Here is a 13,403-nt window from a genome sequence, read left to right on the forward strand (position 1 = left end):
TATAGTTGGTTCCTCTTTCTCCGTTCGACAAGCGGCTACGATGAAGAGGCTGGAAGGAAACAGTCGGTACACCGACAGGCCGAATGGGACGAGAAATATCACACTTGCACTAGCCGTGCAATTTCACCGGTGGCAGTTTCGGTGCACGATTCGTCGAGGAAACCCCAGCAAGGATCGGGGACACGGCGCGACTCTTATCGGCGAAGGGTTGATTCGCCACTCGGCCACTGGCCACTGGCGGGGCTTGCTGGTTCTGTAAACCACCCTGTCGGTCGCTGCCTCTAAGCCAATTTGCCTATCGACTAACTGATTAAGCCCTACTCTCTTTCATCGTGGTAGACGTGGACGCTCTACTGGACCTACCTACCCTGTTCGACACTATGTGCCTCTCTATGTGTTGGTAGACGCGCACGTTCGTGCAGGGCCAGCCTCGTGTGCGTTCCGTCGAGAGTCTGTGCGAACGTGTTCCAGCACCAGATACGATTATACGCTAGAGCCACGATGCGGCTGATCCAGCCGCGTTTTCGTTCTACTAGAATTCGCCCTTTTTTTCGAGAGCCGATGAACTTTTCAGATCTCCACTTCCCGTTTCGTTATTCGCAATCGGTAATTACGTAACGAGCGTAATACAGCGTCGTGGTGTGGCGGCTGGTGGCAATCGGAACAACGAGAATTCGGAGGTTTTTCGTCTTTTTTTCTTTTTTCTTAAGGAAATTTAATCGTCGGGTCGACCAGTTCGATCGTCGCGATGTCGACCGTTTTTTGAAAATTTAGGATAGTTCGTGGTAACGGGATTGGCGTTAGATTTTAACTCAGCAGACAATCTCCATGTTAGGTAAACAAATCGATCGTGCCATAAATGCTGGAACGTGCTGATCAATGTATTCACCATTATGCCGGACGGTCCACCGCAAATGGAACGTCCGAGCTGCGCTCTAAAGGCACACAGAGATTCTATTTAAAGGCAGATGTTTAACAAGCTATTCAACATCCACGTTTCCCGTGTTGCTAATGGCAAAGAGAATAATCGGCTGCTCTATTTCAGGCGAACCGTGCTACATGGTAACAGTCGTTGAGTTCGCCACAGGCTCGCCTCCTTTGAGGTTGTAGCAAGACGTAGCCGAATCTCCCGGCGAATCGACTCCAGCAAACTCTCCGAGTCTCTTGACCCTGCGCGAGCTAATAAAATCTGCGCCGTATCTCCACGCTTCACGAACTTTCCATCAACTTTCGTAGGATACGCAAGACGTGTTTCCATCTTTCGTTTCGTGTGACTGGATCACCTTGCGCGCGCGTCAAACTTCGCTCGAAATTTCTATACACCGCGTCGTGTATGCTTGGTTAATCCTAAACTAGAGCGATTGTCTCTGATTCTATAGGCTTTCCAGAGCCTCCAGAAAGAAATAATTCCCGAGCTACCGGTTCCATCCCTCCGTAAAATCGATGACAGGTAACTCGATGCAGATTTCATCCCGTTTATTATTAATTAATTTAATTGCCATGTATCGCGATGCTTTATTTTTCAATGGACGAATAAATGGATAGTCGAATTACCCGTGGCCTTATCCTGTCCCCGCCGCCGTAATAACTGGTTCATTTACTCTCACATCCAGTGAAACGCGCGTGTGTGCACACATGCACGTTATTGGATATAAATATCCGTACGTGGCCAGTTATGGCACACACGCGACTGTATCGAGTGTACATGCGAGTATCGATACCCTTCTGGTCTAATGAGATTCACCGAAGGCGCAAGTACGAACGAAGAGGGTTTTCCGAGCGGATCCGATCGATCGACTCCAGAAACAGGATCCGGCGATTCTTCGATTATTCCCGATTAATTACAGCTCTCTGTATCAAATTGATCCGGGTTGATCATCGAAGGTAAGTCGAAGGAGCGTTCAAACACCGGAAGGAAGAGTTTCTCAACGAGGATCGAGATCGAGCAGCTTTTACCGTCGGTGAAAGGGAACATAGATCAGACTGTAATTGCTCGTGAATAACGAGGATAATTCTTTGCCTCTGTTTAAGTTGTTCGACTCGTGCGGCGCGATCGATCGCCAAAAATAGTCGATAATCAAAATCCCAGTCGCTCGATTCTAACGTCGAATCCAATCTGTATTTTTAACTCGCCATCGAGGCGAGTTCGACGTCGTTGTCTGATCGCGCGTATTCACCACGGCTTTGTTTCGCTTTCGTCTGCTCTATTTGCCGCGGAGCGCTTCCGCGCCCCTTTCAGAGTAATTATAATGTACGCTGGTGCGAAACCAGCGTGAAAAATGCCGATGTATTTTGATAGAGAGGACTTTCTCTCGACCGAAGAATCTGGACCGCGCCATTTACACGGCCGTTTCACTCGCAAACATCCTGATTAATCGTCCCTCCGATCGCTTCTTAACCATCCATCTTGAAAGTCACCACTTTCCTTTCAAGAAACGTTACCAGTCGACTCGTTATCGTTTTTCAGTATCGTCTCAAATTTATGTTTCAATTAGGCGTCGCGTATTCCTGGTTGCTGAATGTATACAAAAAAAAAAAAAAGAAAAAATAATGCATTACCCGGTAAGTAAGGGTGACGACAGGGTGGAAGAAAACCGCGGGTAGACGCGCTCTAACCCGCTAGAATCCAATTATTCGACGAGCGAGTGTTTTGACAGTTCGCGCGGTTAAACGAGTGCAGGGTGGCAGCAGCCGATATTCGCAGGTTGAAATATACCTTTAAATCCTCTCTCCGCTCGGCGAGCAGCCGAGGGGTAAGTGGGGTTAAGCTGGCCTAGTCGTGAGGTCGCGTCAAATACAATCGTAAGAGGGATGTTACCGGGTTATACACGTACTGGGCGTTTTATAAATTCTACAACGCTTCAAACGAAATAAGTGAACGATCTGTCGTCGTAGCATTGGCTGGTGAAAGCATCGTGGAAAAAAACACACGTGGGAACCATCTTTCGCGCGAATGGATCTCGAATACCGATCGTCTTCGAAAAACATCCTTGTTCTTTGACTTCCATGAATTCGACTGAATCGGGAGTCGCAGCTCGCGAATAAATTTCCTTTACGATGTCCGAATGGCGAACCTTGAACCGCGAGGAATTCGAAGAACGAAAAACGGAAGCTCCTCTTGAAAAAAAAAGAAACAAGAAAAAATCGTTCGATCGACTCATCGTGTTTTTCTGCGGTATTTTTAACGAAGGAATCCTTAGGTGTGGCACGGTTACAGATTTCATTCAGGCGTTCTACGGACCGATTCGCGTTTGCGTTTGCATTTGACCTATATGCGTTTGCGGTCTACGTTCGTGCACGCGTGGACGCACGTCCAAATTGGACGATCGATCCGTGGCCGATGTGGATATCGATATCACAGCCTGGCCTGAACGTTTAATTTCACCGTGTCACTGTTTTCGCTGGAGTGTTTTGCCAAGGCACGATCGAGGCTAATGCGGACAGACCGCCGTGTGTGTGCTCTGCAAACAGCTCGACGATTTAATTAGTGGCCGCGACAAACTTTCGCGAGTAAGACGCGTTCATTAACTACCGACCGGTTGCTCGATCTATACATTGCACAGTTCAGTTGATTCGACGAAGATCGCGTAGAGCCGAGACCGACAGAAATAAATTTCGTTCTTCTTCGAATAGGATCGAATTTACTTTGATTTCTTACTTGATACGAATTTACTTTGGTTTCTTAGAACGTTCAGATTCTCGTCTTTCTTGGTACTTTACCTATCGCTCGCGGCTAAACTCGTATATGCATACCCGATCGTTCGCGAACACGTCGCTAGTACTGGCAAAAACTAATTAATAGGTTGCCGGTCGATGAGCATTGCCATCGAGAAGCCTATTAATAGGCTTTTGGTAAGTAGAGTGTTAATTTTCGCGAAGATCAAGTTTGTAGCGTACAGTGGCTCGTGAAGGTATAGTTACATTTCTATAGTTTTACGATGTTCTACAAAGTTATAGAAACGTTTCATCGATACGTTACGCGTCGCACAACAAATTTTGAAATTTCCGTAGCGTTAAGCTCGACCATCGTAAAAATGCTAAGTGATCGAATATTCTCGTGGTGCAGTGTAGGCGTCCAGTTGGACGATTTTCGAGAACTCGAAGGTAATAATAAAATACGTAAAAAGTTACCCACTACTTCGGTTAATATATAAACAGGACGCTCGTGCGAGATGGTTTTCGGGAAGAATGAGAAACTCGAGCAGCGCTTTTATAATTTCAGAGGCCCTGGAGGACCCGTTCGTATTTATTTACCAACGCCTCGGCAACTCGTTAGTCGTCCGTATAATAATATTATAACAAGTACTCGCGCTCTTGTTCGCATCGTCCACACGCACGCTCACGCACCCTCCACTTCAATATTCTCTCTTTTATTTTTCATCTATCGTACACCATCGCCACCCGCACCGGTGTATCGTAATTTCGTTAATATTCGTTCCCCTAGTCGTCGCCACGTCGCTTTTCTCCATATTTATTTATTTATTTATTTTTTTTTTTTTTATCGATGGCTTTGCTCACATTTTTCTAAGCGGCTTGTCCGTTCCTCGAGCGGTCGTCGTTCGCGAACTCGCTGGAAGTTATCGAGGCACCACCGATATTGGCGAGATTCGACGACGATGGCCGCTCGAGGATCTCCGTCGATCTTTTAGGTGATTTAGGTACGCGTACCTTCGTGTATATGCATATGTATATTATGTATATTCATATGTATATATATATATGTATATATGTATGTATACTTATGTATAGGTATATACAATCAACGTTACATCGCGGTATCGCACTAGAGGGTTAGTTGAGAGAGGGTGTTGTTTCTGAAATATAAGGGGTGTCCTTTCTCCTTTGATTCTTCCGTGTTTCTCGTGAAATCAGAATTTTGAAATTTCATTACTGTTACGTCGCAATTATCGTTGTCCATTAGAGTACATAGTAGCTAGAATTACGGTGCGTATTTGCCGGCAATTCTCCATCGTCCATTGTTGCATTTGCTATATACAAGCACGAATTAACTCGAGGACACCCCTCGGTTGAGACGCAGAACGATTGATATTCTTTTTGTCCCTTTAAGATTCGATGTTCGCTTTCAGAGGTGATTCGGTGAATTAAAACAAACTACACGAAGGTGTCCTTTCTTTCGGTACCGTCATCGAGTAGACGACATAGCCAGATTGGAATATCAATCGCTTTAGGGGTTTTTCTTATTAGTCTATTAATTTTTCTCCCGGCGTGTTGCTGGATCGAAGCAAAAAGCGGCCATACACAGGGTTTCCGGGCACGCGCGCGCGCGCGCTCATACACATGGACATACTCGACAGTCTCGTGAACACGGCTACGTTTCGAGTATCTACGGGGAGTCGGAATACGTCCCCTTAGTTTTATTATCCTCCCACTTTTCTGTTTGCCTGTTCCGCGTGCGAACCGAGAGAGATCTACTGAAAGCGACGTCCCACTTTTGCGTTTTCTAAAGTGACCTCCTGAAAGGCGTCTCGCAAGCATCCCAGTTCGTTAAATATTCACGCGGCGGAAAAAGTGGCGCCGTCACGCCTCACCGTTGACGTAACTCGCTCATCTCGCGATCCACGGAATTTTCTTCATAGCCGTATCGAATAACACGTCGAACGTTCGATCGCATCGATCGTATCGACGAATCTTCTACCCTCGATTTCGATATTATAATTTTTTCCAACGACTTTTCATTCGTGAAAGGAGAAATTAGTTTCCTTAGGGGGTAGATCATACGCGGGCGGCACGTCTTTTTCCACCGATTCGTGTAAGCAAGTATACGCTTGACTCGACGTCGCTTGCTTACGAGACGCGAGGTCCCCTTAAATTTGGCGATCGTACGAGGATTTACATGTGTCGTTTAGGAAGGATGAAGTATCTTGAATGGTGCTCTACTTAAGTTTACATTACGTAACCATACGTTTTATATTACACGCGTGGCCGGGGTCAGAGTGCGTTTCAAGTAATAAAATATATGTATATATATATTATATATATGTATATTATGTATATGTATTTACGCACACGGGTATATGTATAATTGCGCGCGTTTAGTAGGTGTTAAGTGTGTAGTCGGAGAGGTTGAGCTTTCGTTCTGATTTACCGACGGAAAGGTCCGGGGAATTACCGTCTTCCATAGGAGGCTTACGTGAATTGACACCATTGCTTCACACGAAGATTAAACGATCATCAAACAATCTTTGGATGAGAAACGATCAAGATATGCCGATTACAAGGAACGTAAGAGTGTCAGGAATGATACGTCTGCGTTCAGAGAATCGAATGAACAAAACGTTAAGAGGGTCGTAATGTATCCTCCATCAGTACGACAACTGGTGGACGGTAAAAAAGTGTCTAAAAATTGACGTAGCCTGGTGTCGGTACCACGAACTTTGTCACGGTACCCAGAATGAGGTAGTTCTCCACGAAACTAGTTACTAAAGCAGGATAGATACTGGGCGACGATACGTTTCTCGCTGTCGGTAAAACAGAAACGCTTTCAGTGATCTTACTTACTATCTAAGGAATCGAATACGAGAGGACCATGCGGTATGACCCACGTGGAAAATCGATTTCTGACCCCTGCCACATTTGTAGCGTCCTCGCCTCGCGGTGATACACTCGCGATTAATTTTTATATGTAGCGATTGGCGTCGATATGCCGGTGCAGTGCTGCCATGTTCAGGTATTTCCTCCACGCAGAACATTTTCCCTAGATGTATCTAGGGAGGCGTCCGAGGGAGCTCGCTCGGTAAAGTAGCAAACTCGTTGGCGAAGATTCGAGCCGAATTTCATTCGATCAACGAAAAGAGAAAAAGATCAACAAAATAGCGTCTTTCATCGGCAAAAAAGTCTCGGATCGCTTCTCTGTCGCGGAGAAATCCCTGGAGCAATGGCAACGGAGCGCGATCGGGCCACTTTGAGTGTTTTCCGTGTCTCCACGTTCGAAAAAAGCATCGAAAAAACTGAAACTACGTGAAACCAGAGTAAAACCGCTTATTGGCTAGCCACTTCTAAGAGGCCTTGATATGTTCGATTAGAATCAACGTGTCTTTGCACGGATTGTTTTTCGTCGACCTAGGTATTACGAGGCGACGCGGTACGAGTTTTTGAAACGACGCTCGATCAATCTCGCGTTACGTTTTCTTTTTGGCTTGGCGTTCGTTCTGTAAATTATTGCCATCGCTTTCTCTTTCGCGAAGCTCTCGAAATGTTTCTTGAAACTTCAAAACAACGGTGTCGCTTTTGTAATCGATTTCGTATGAGTCTTCGAACTTTTCTTTGAGTAAACGAAAAAAAAAAAAAAAAAGACAGAACCAGTAACCTTTATATACGGATGTTTGAACGTCGAGTCTTGACAGTAAATCATGCCAAATAGTATCAGACAATCATACGAAGCACGAGCGTAACTTATTGGAAGAAACAACTTATTCCTCGCACCTTTACCGCTGCGTTTAAACACCCGGCACACGAACTCGTTATTTTCACATCCGTTCATTTTCGTCGTACACCATTTCGATTATAGCGATAGGATTCTATCCTTGTTCGTTTCTACGAAGCACGGAAGTGTGCGTAACGACAAAAGTAAAATATCGAAAGCAAATAACGAACAAGATACACAGTTAGGCCACACGAACTCCTAGTTCTGCCGAACATACGCGAGACCATAATTTATGTACAGTTGTACCAAACGTAAATCGCATAGAAACTCGGGGACCATCGCAAACATGTGCGTGTTTGGTGCAGTTTCGACTCTCGTGCTACGGTAGAATCAACATAAATTTGTGCATCCGTTTCATTACATCTAAGAACATTGGAATCTTTCGTTATCGACGCGACAGGTACTTTACAAGCAGGCGTCCATCGTCGACATAGTCTTCCGTGCTTCGTGAAAGAGAATGCATATATATACACACACGCACACACACACATACACGCGTACGTACACGCTCGATTCTCTGTTCTTGCAGTTCTTTCCAAACTGTTCGAATCTGTTTTATAGAATCGATCGTTCTACGTTCTCATAGGAGAGACAGTTCTTTTCTCTTGTTTGTTCGTTCTGTCGCGATAAAACGTATCAGCTGTACGTTGGCCCGACAGGGCTGAGATTTCCAACGCGAATTAACATATATACGCGTTACATTTATAATACGGTTTCTCCTACGTGCGTGTTATGTATAACGTGACATTTATACATTTCGCCTCGGCTATATAACCCGTCAACCCCAACCCACCCCCTGTTTTTGAGCGACGTGCCCGTGGATCGTAAACTTTATACATTATTGCTTTGCCGATAGCCACGTCACGTACATTCGATCCGGTTCACGTTCGTCCGTTTTCGTCGAAATTCTATCTACTAATTGCATCGACGCGTTCCGCCAACTGTTTCGTGACTTTTCTTTTAATTTTCGCAAAGATTCACAAGTCCAGCAGGAACGCGTTGATAGACAAAATTCGAAATAAATCGACGTACGTTCGCTAAGTTTAACCCAGCTGTCTTTCTCGGTTCTATATGGTTTCATTTCGATAGATATCATTAAAATATACATAGCTTTTGAACATTTCATTTTACCTCAATTCGATGTAATATTCGTACCTTTTACGCATTCCACGTCTTTTAGAAATGAAATAATTCGAAGAAAGAAGAAGAAGAAGAAGCGACGAGGACAGCGGGGTTAAAAATCTTTCTAAATCAATTTTGCTAATAGTATTGGTATTAGTATTAACTGGTATTTAAAAAGCAAAAAAAAAAAAAAAAAAAGAAAATACCAGAAGTTTCAAACTAAAAGAAAAATATTCTGTTCGGTTTAAAACTACATAGGTATTTTGTCAGAACAAAGAGACGTCCTTTGTCTCGAACGAACACGAACCGGAATCTCCTTCGAACTCGTTCATGCTGCTTTTTACACGGTCTGGAGCGCGAACGCACGCACAATTAATTCTGCTAAATTGACGAATCTCTTGCATTCTCGGGTCGCCGTTTCTTTTCATCCTCGCTCCTAACACTCGTCGGCATCCCCTTCCGCTTCCCGCGTTTTATCCGTGATCGTGACTAACGTGCAGCACGTAGCTATTCGCGGAATACGTCAGACGCTAGGAACGCTCGTCTCGTTTAAACCCTCTTTTTTCCCGGCTCGAGACGCGGTTTCTGGTTTGCCACGCCGGAACTAAAGACCTCTTTTCTGGCCGTGATAATTTTCGTCTACGAATTAACCTTTGCTTTCTCTCGTTTCGAAGGAAAATTAAATACATCACATTGAAGGGGAAAATTTTTCAGAGGCGACAGTTTACCGACACAATCATCTTTCTATCGATCGAAAGGAGATTCTGCGACAAATATTGAAATCTCGTCGATGTTTCACGCGAGTACAATCGGAAATGTCAAAAATCGCCATTCGAGCGAAAGTTGGCCAGCGCCGAGATTATAATCGAGTCGACGAGCGGAACGAGGAATTTTACCGCTGAATAATTTCGGGTCGTGTATTTCTGCGTCGTTTGTAAACGTCACGCGTCCGGGAAGCTGTTTAGAAGTTTCCCCGGTTTGCCGCTTCTTTCTCTTCTCTCCGCTGACAAATCGACCGTTTTAAAGCGGCTGTCTCTCGCGCACGTACTCGCACATCTATGCAGATACCGTTCGCAAAACGGCCAAATTATCGCAAACTCGCAACGCTACATATAATACTCGACTCGCATCAGCTTTATCGTGTCACGACCTAAAACATAATTAAACAGGCCGGATTTGGCCTTTCTCGACTGTCTCATAAAACGAGCTACGGATTATCGCTATCTATGTTCAACCTAAAGCAGGTTACCGAAGAAGAAAAAAAAAGAAAAATGAAATTCTAGATAGCGATTATTATATCATGGTGATAATAAATCGATTGGCGCGAGAGATAGCCGTCGTTCGTATTCGATAATAATTCGAGCCATACGTTCGTACGTCCGCGTTGGTTTCTCCCTTCCTTTCCTCCGGTTCTATTACATCGTTTTGTTACAATTCTATTTAACAATCTACAAATTATCTACACACTCGAGCCTCTTGCGATATGCCTCAAAACGCCCGTTAGATTTAGCTCTGAACAACGTTAATAAACACCTAATGGTCCGATACAGGAGGAGCGTTCGCGTTTTCTGCTAGCTTATTTTAATTACACGGTAAATTAGCGCTCGTCATTTACAGACTCTACGATGCTTCCTTTATACACGCGTCGTCGTTGCACGCGATCGAGGACCTCGCGTTTTATCCCGTCAACTCGACTAGAAAACCTAATTAAAATAAGAGTTCTTTCTCGAGAGAAGTTATTCGACAAATTTGCTTCGTATTCATACGCGACGTTAACCGGAACGACTTTGAAAAATTCGCTACTAGGACGCCGCGCGCGGGATTATGCTAATGAAAAAAATGTAAAAAGCTGGGATGGAACCGCGAGCCGACGTCGAAAGTCAAAGAGAAATCGGGCAAAACTATCTGCGATACGTTTCTACTTCGAACTGGGCCACGTTTATCGAGGCAACTCTTTCGGACGCAGTTACGGCTTGCAGCACGGGGGAAAATGTGGCGCGCGATTCTAATGACCGAGATCGGTTCGGGATCTGGCTTGCAATATCGTCGCTGATCCAGCAGCGAGAGAGAAAGGGGCCATGTGTTTCGATCCACGCCCATTCTCTGCACATGGGATCCCCTTTATTATTAACCACGTAGCGAGTGGGCTGTGTCGTTGCCGTCGTGCGATGCTGTACTCCGTGTAGCAATAAAAATCTTGGCTTCGCGCCGCGTGCGTCTCGCGAGAGATCATCGAACCTACTTACGAGAAACGACGTTGCGACGAAACCGACGGATTGCTGTTCGGAGTAAACGATTTCGATCGGCGGTCGAGATAGAGGCAGAGGTTGCGAAGTAGCCAGGAAGTTCAGCAAGATAAAGGAATGAAAAATTAAATGGAAGGTTGGTCGGGAGGAACGTAACCGTGAAAAAGAAAGAAAGAGCGGATAGGAAGCGAAATGAAACCTAAATTGCGAATGAGAATGACGGAACACGATCCTCGATCGCGGCATCGATCCATAATTCTCTACTCGTTTGATCCACGAGGCACGAAGATTAGAGCCCCGTTTGATAAACTGCGACTTCGACGTTCGTTGATGATGCAACAGCCGCGAAGGCTGTCGCGCGCGATTCTCGCTGGCTTTTTGGAGACGTTCGTGCAGCTTTTTCTAGGCGTTCGAGAAATTTCAGTAGTCTCGATAGGAAATGGGTGTGGGTCGTTGGTGTCACGAGGCGACCAGGCACGTCGACGTCGATCGAAACAGGCTGAGCAGTAGGAGGATCGCGACCAACAGGAAGCTCGACGACCTCGACAAACCTCCGACCTCGTTGCTGTACGGCAACTTGACCTCGACCTCGGCCATCTTGAAGATCGACAGTAGCGGGTGTGTATGGACCTCGTGATGTTTGTTGTTGATCTTGTCGCTGAGATCCTGCAGCATCGAGGCGCATTCCTCCTGCGAAACGTCAAGAATTTGTTAGCAAGATTATTCGTGCAGCTATTGCGAAACAAGGATGAAAGCTCGGCTGGGTCTCGAATTAGTATGCGACTATATTAAAGCAAGAAGATGGAAAACTAGCTTTCGTGACATCGATGCCACGTAATTTACCTACTCCCAAAGGTATACTGATATTTCTATGGAAGGGACAGATTAAATATTGAAATTCGGTCGAGCTACAGAATTAAAAGTAGATACGTGTACGTTCTAATACGTCTAGGCTGTCGATAATCGATCAATCTGGATTGTACAAATACATGGAAAAGTATATGGTGACAGGTTTTACATCGATGTAATTATAATTTATGGCTGTTGTAATAATTTAACATAAATTACTTAAATTACGAGCGACGCGCTGAACGACCCAGTTATCGTAATGATTTAATTAAGCAGAATGATAACACATCGGGTTGGGAAAGCAGGATTTCTCTTGTAATCAGAAATTAAATCACGCCGCGTAATATCACTGGGGCCTGAAAATTTTGCCGTCTTTTGTTCCGCTCCGTTCCTATTGTACTCGCGCAGGCCAACGTCGTTCGCTGCGCGGCTATTTCAGATAACAAGTGCTAATTTTTCCGTCGTTGCGCTTAAGCCGCGCCACGGCCTCCGCCAGGGAAATTATGCTAAATTAACAATAACAAGATCCCTTTGTCCGCGGCCTCGCGAACCGCTCCCTCGCGCTTATAAAACACTGGGCTCGCACTTTATTACCTCGAACAAACTAGTTTCCCAACCTTACCGTCGCCATTCTCATCCGCGTTAACGATCCCCCGCGCTTCTTTTCTCCGACTGTCGCTGACATTTCCGAGAAACGAAGAATTTTCCATGGACAAGTATCGAAAATTATTTCGGTTACCACTGAGAAGCTTCACGCACGAGCGAGAAAGATAAACGTACGCGACAAAGTCGCGAAGTTTGTCGTAAACTAATCGACGACGTATTACGCTTACCAAAAGTTAAATTTAGAACTTCGTAAAGTCGTACATTAAGCGAAACAACCCTCCTCGCCACTCGAGTTCTTATTGTCCGTCAGCTCTATTCCCTCGCCGGTAATCAAAATTATTCCTGACCTAATTTACCCCCCGGTATAAACATCCCAACGAAATAAAAGCGGGTGAAAGATTAGCGCAAAAAGAGGGGAGGATCTGCGGCGAAAGGGAGTACCTTTAACGCGATTTTAATTCGCTCTGACTTCGTAAGCCGGCGAATAATTAAGTCAGTTTCAAGGTCACGGTCGCATTAACTCAAAAGGCCGTGTTTCATGCGCTTGCGAGCACGCCTATAAAGTTTTTCCATCCCCCCGGGGTAGAGAAAACGGTCCCCCTAAACGTTTTCTTCGGGCATCCCCCGATATCGACTTAACGACGCCGAATGTAACTCGTCCTGCCGTGCCGCCAGCTTCTCCGTGCGCATCGATTTCCATTTTCATCCCTCGTATCATTTTCTCTCTTTCCCCTTCCTACTTCCACCTGCCTCTCTCTCTCTCTCTCTTTCCCACCCTTTCAACGTTTCGTCGTTTTTCCTTCTGACGCTTCTCCTCTTCGGGTTCTTGTTCCTCGTCCCCGGAATTACCCTCGGCTCGTTGAATCTTTAATTTCCGGCAGAGGCGAGACCGAGGCCAGAGCAATTTTTGGCGATATTTTCCGAGGACCAGGCTGCGCGCTACCGTACGACGCTGTGCGCCACGTGGCTCGACCAGGCCAGCGACGAACGCGTCGCGACGCTCACGACGTCACCGCCGGATCCCTGGTCGTTCTGCCACGGCAGAAAGGTTCGTTCGTTCGTTCGTTCGTTCGTTTCGCCGAAGCATCGACGTCGGATTTTCAATGAAATTAAATTCCACCCGAAAGGAGGGAGCC

At 45.6% G+C, this 13,403-nt stretch overlaps 2 protein-coding genes across 4 annotated transcripts in view; one reads left to right on the forward strand and one right to left on the reverse strand.

Moving 5' to 3' along the window:
• Positions 1-1,553, forward strand: part of LOC100644319 (potassium voltage-gated channel protein Shal) — a 116,664-nt gene extending 115,111 nt beyond the window's left edge. The window contains exon 5 of the mRNA XM_048406740.1: positions 6-1,553. Within this exon, the coding sequence (XP_048262697.1) occupies positions 6-44 (39 nt within the window). The 3' untranslated portion in view covers positions 45-1,553. The remainder of the gene's footprint in view (positions 1-5) is intronic.
• A 2,655-nt stretch (positions 1,554-4,208) lies between these two features.
• Positions 4,209-13,403, reverse strand: part of LOC100644085 — a 220,483-nt gene continuing 211,288 nt past the window's right edge. For all 3 annotated transcript variants that reach the window (XM_048405651.1, XM_020864352.2, XM_048405656.1), the window contains one exon: positions 4,209-11,502. In XM_048405651.1, the coding sequence (XP_048261608.1) occupies positions 11,272-11,502 (231 nt within the window). In that variant the 3' untranslated portion in view covers positions 4,209-11,271. The remainder of the gene's footprint in view (positions 11,503-13,403) is intronic.

This window comes from Bombus terrestris, chromosome 1 (genome assembly GCF_910591885.1).
Source record: "Bombus terrestris chromosome 1, iyBomTerr1.2, whole genome shotgun sequence".
In the NCBI taxonomy this organism is placed as follows: Eukaryota; Metazoa; Arthropoda; class Insecta; order Hymenoptera; family Apidae; genus Bombus; species Bombus terrestris.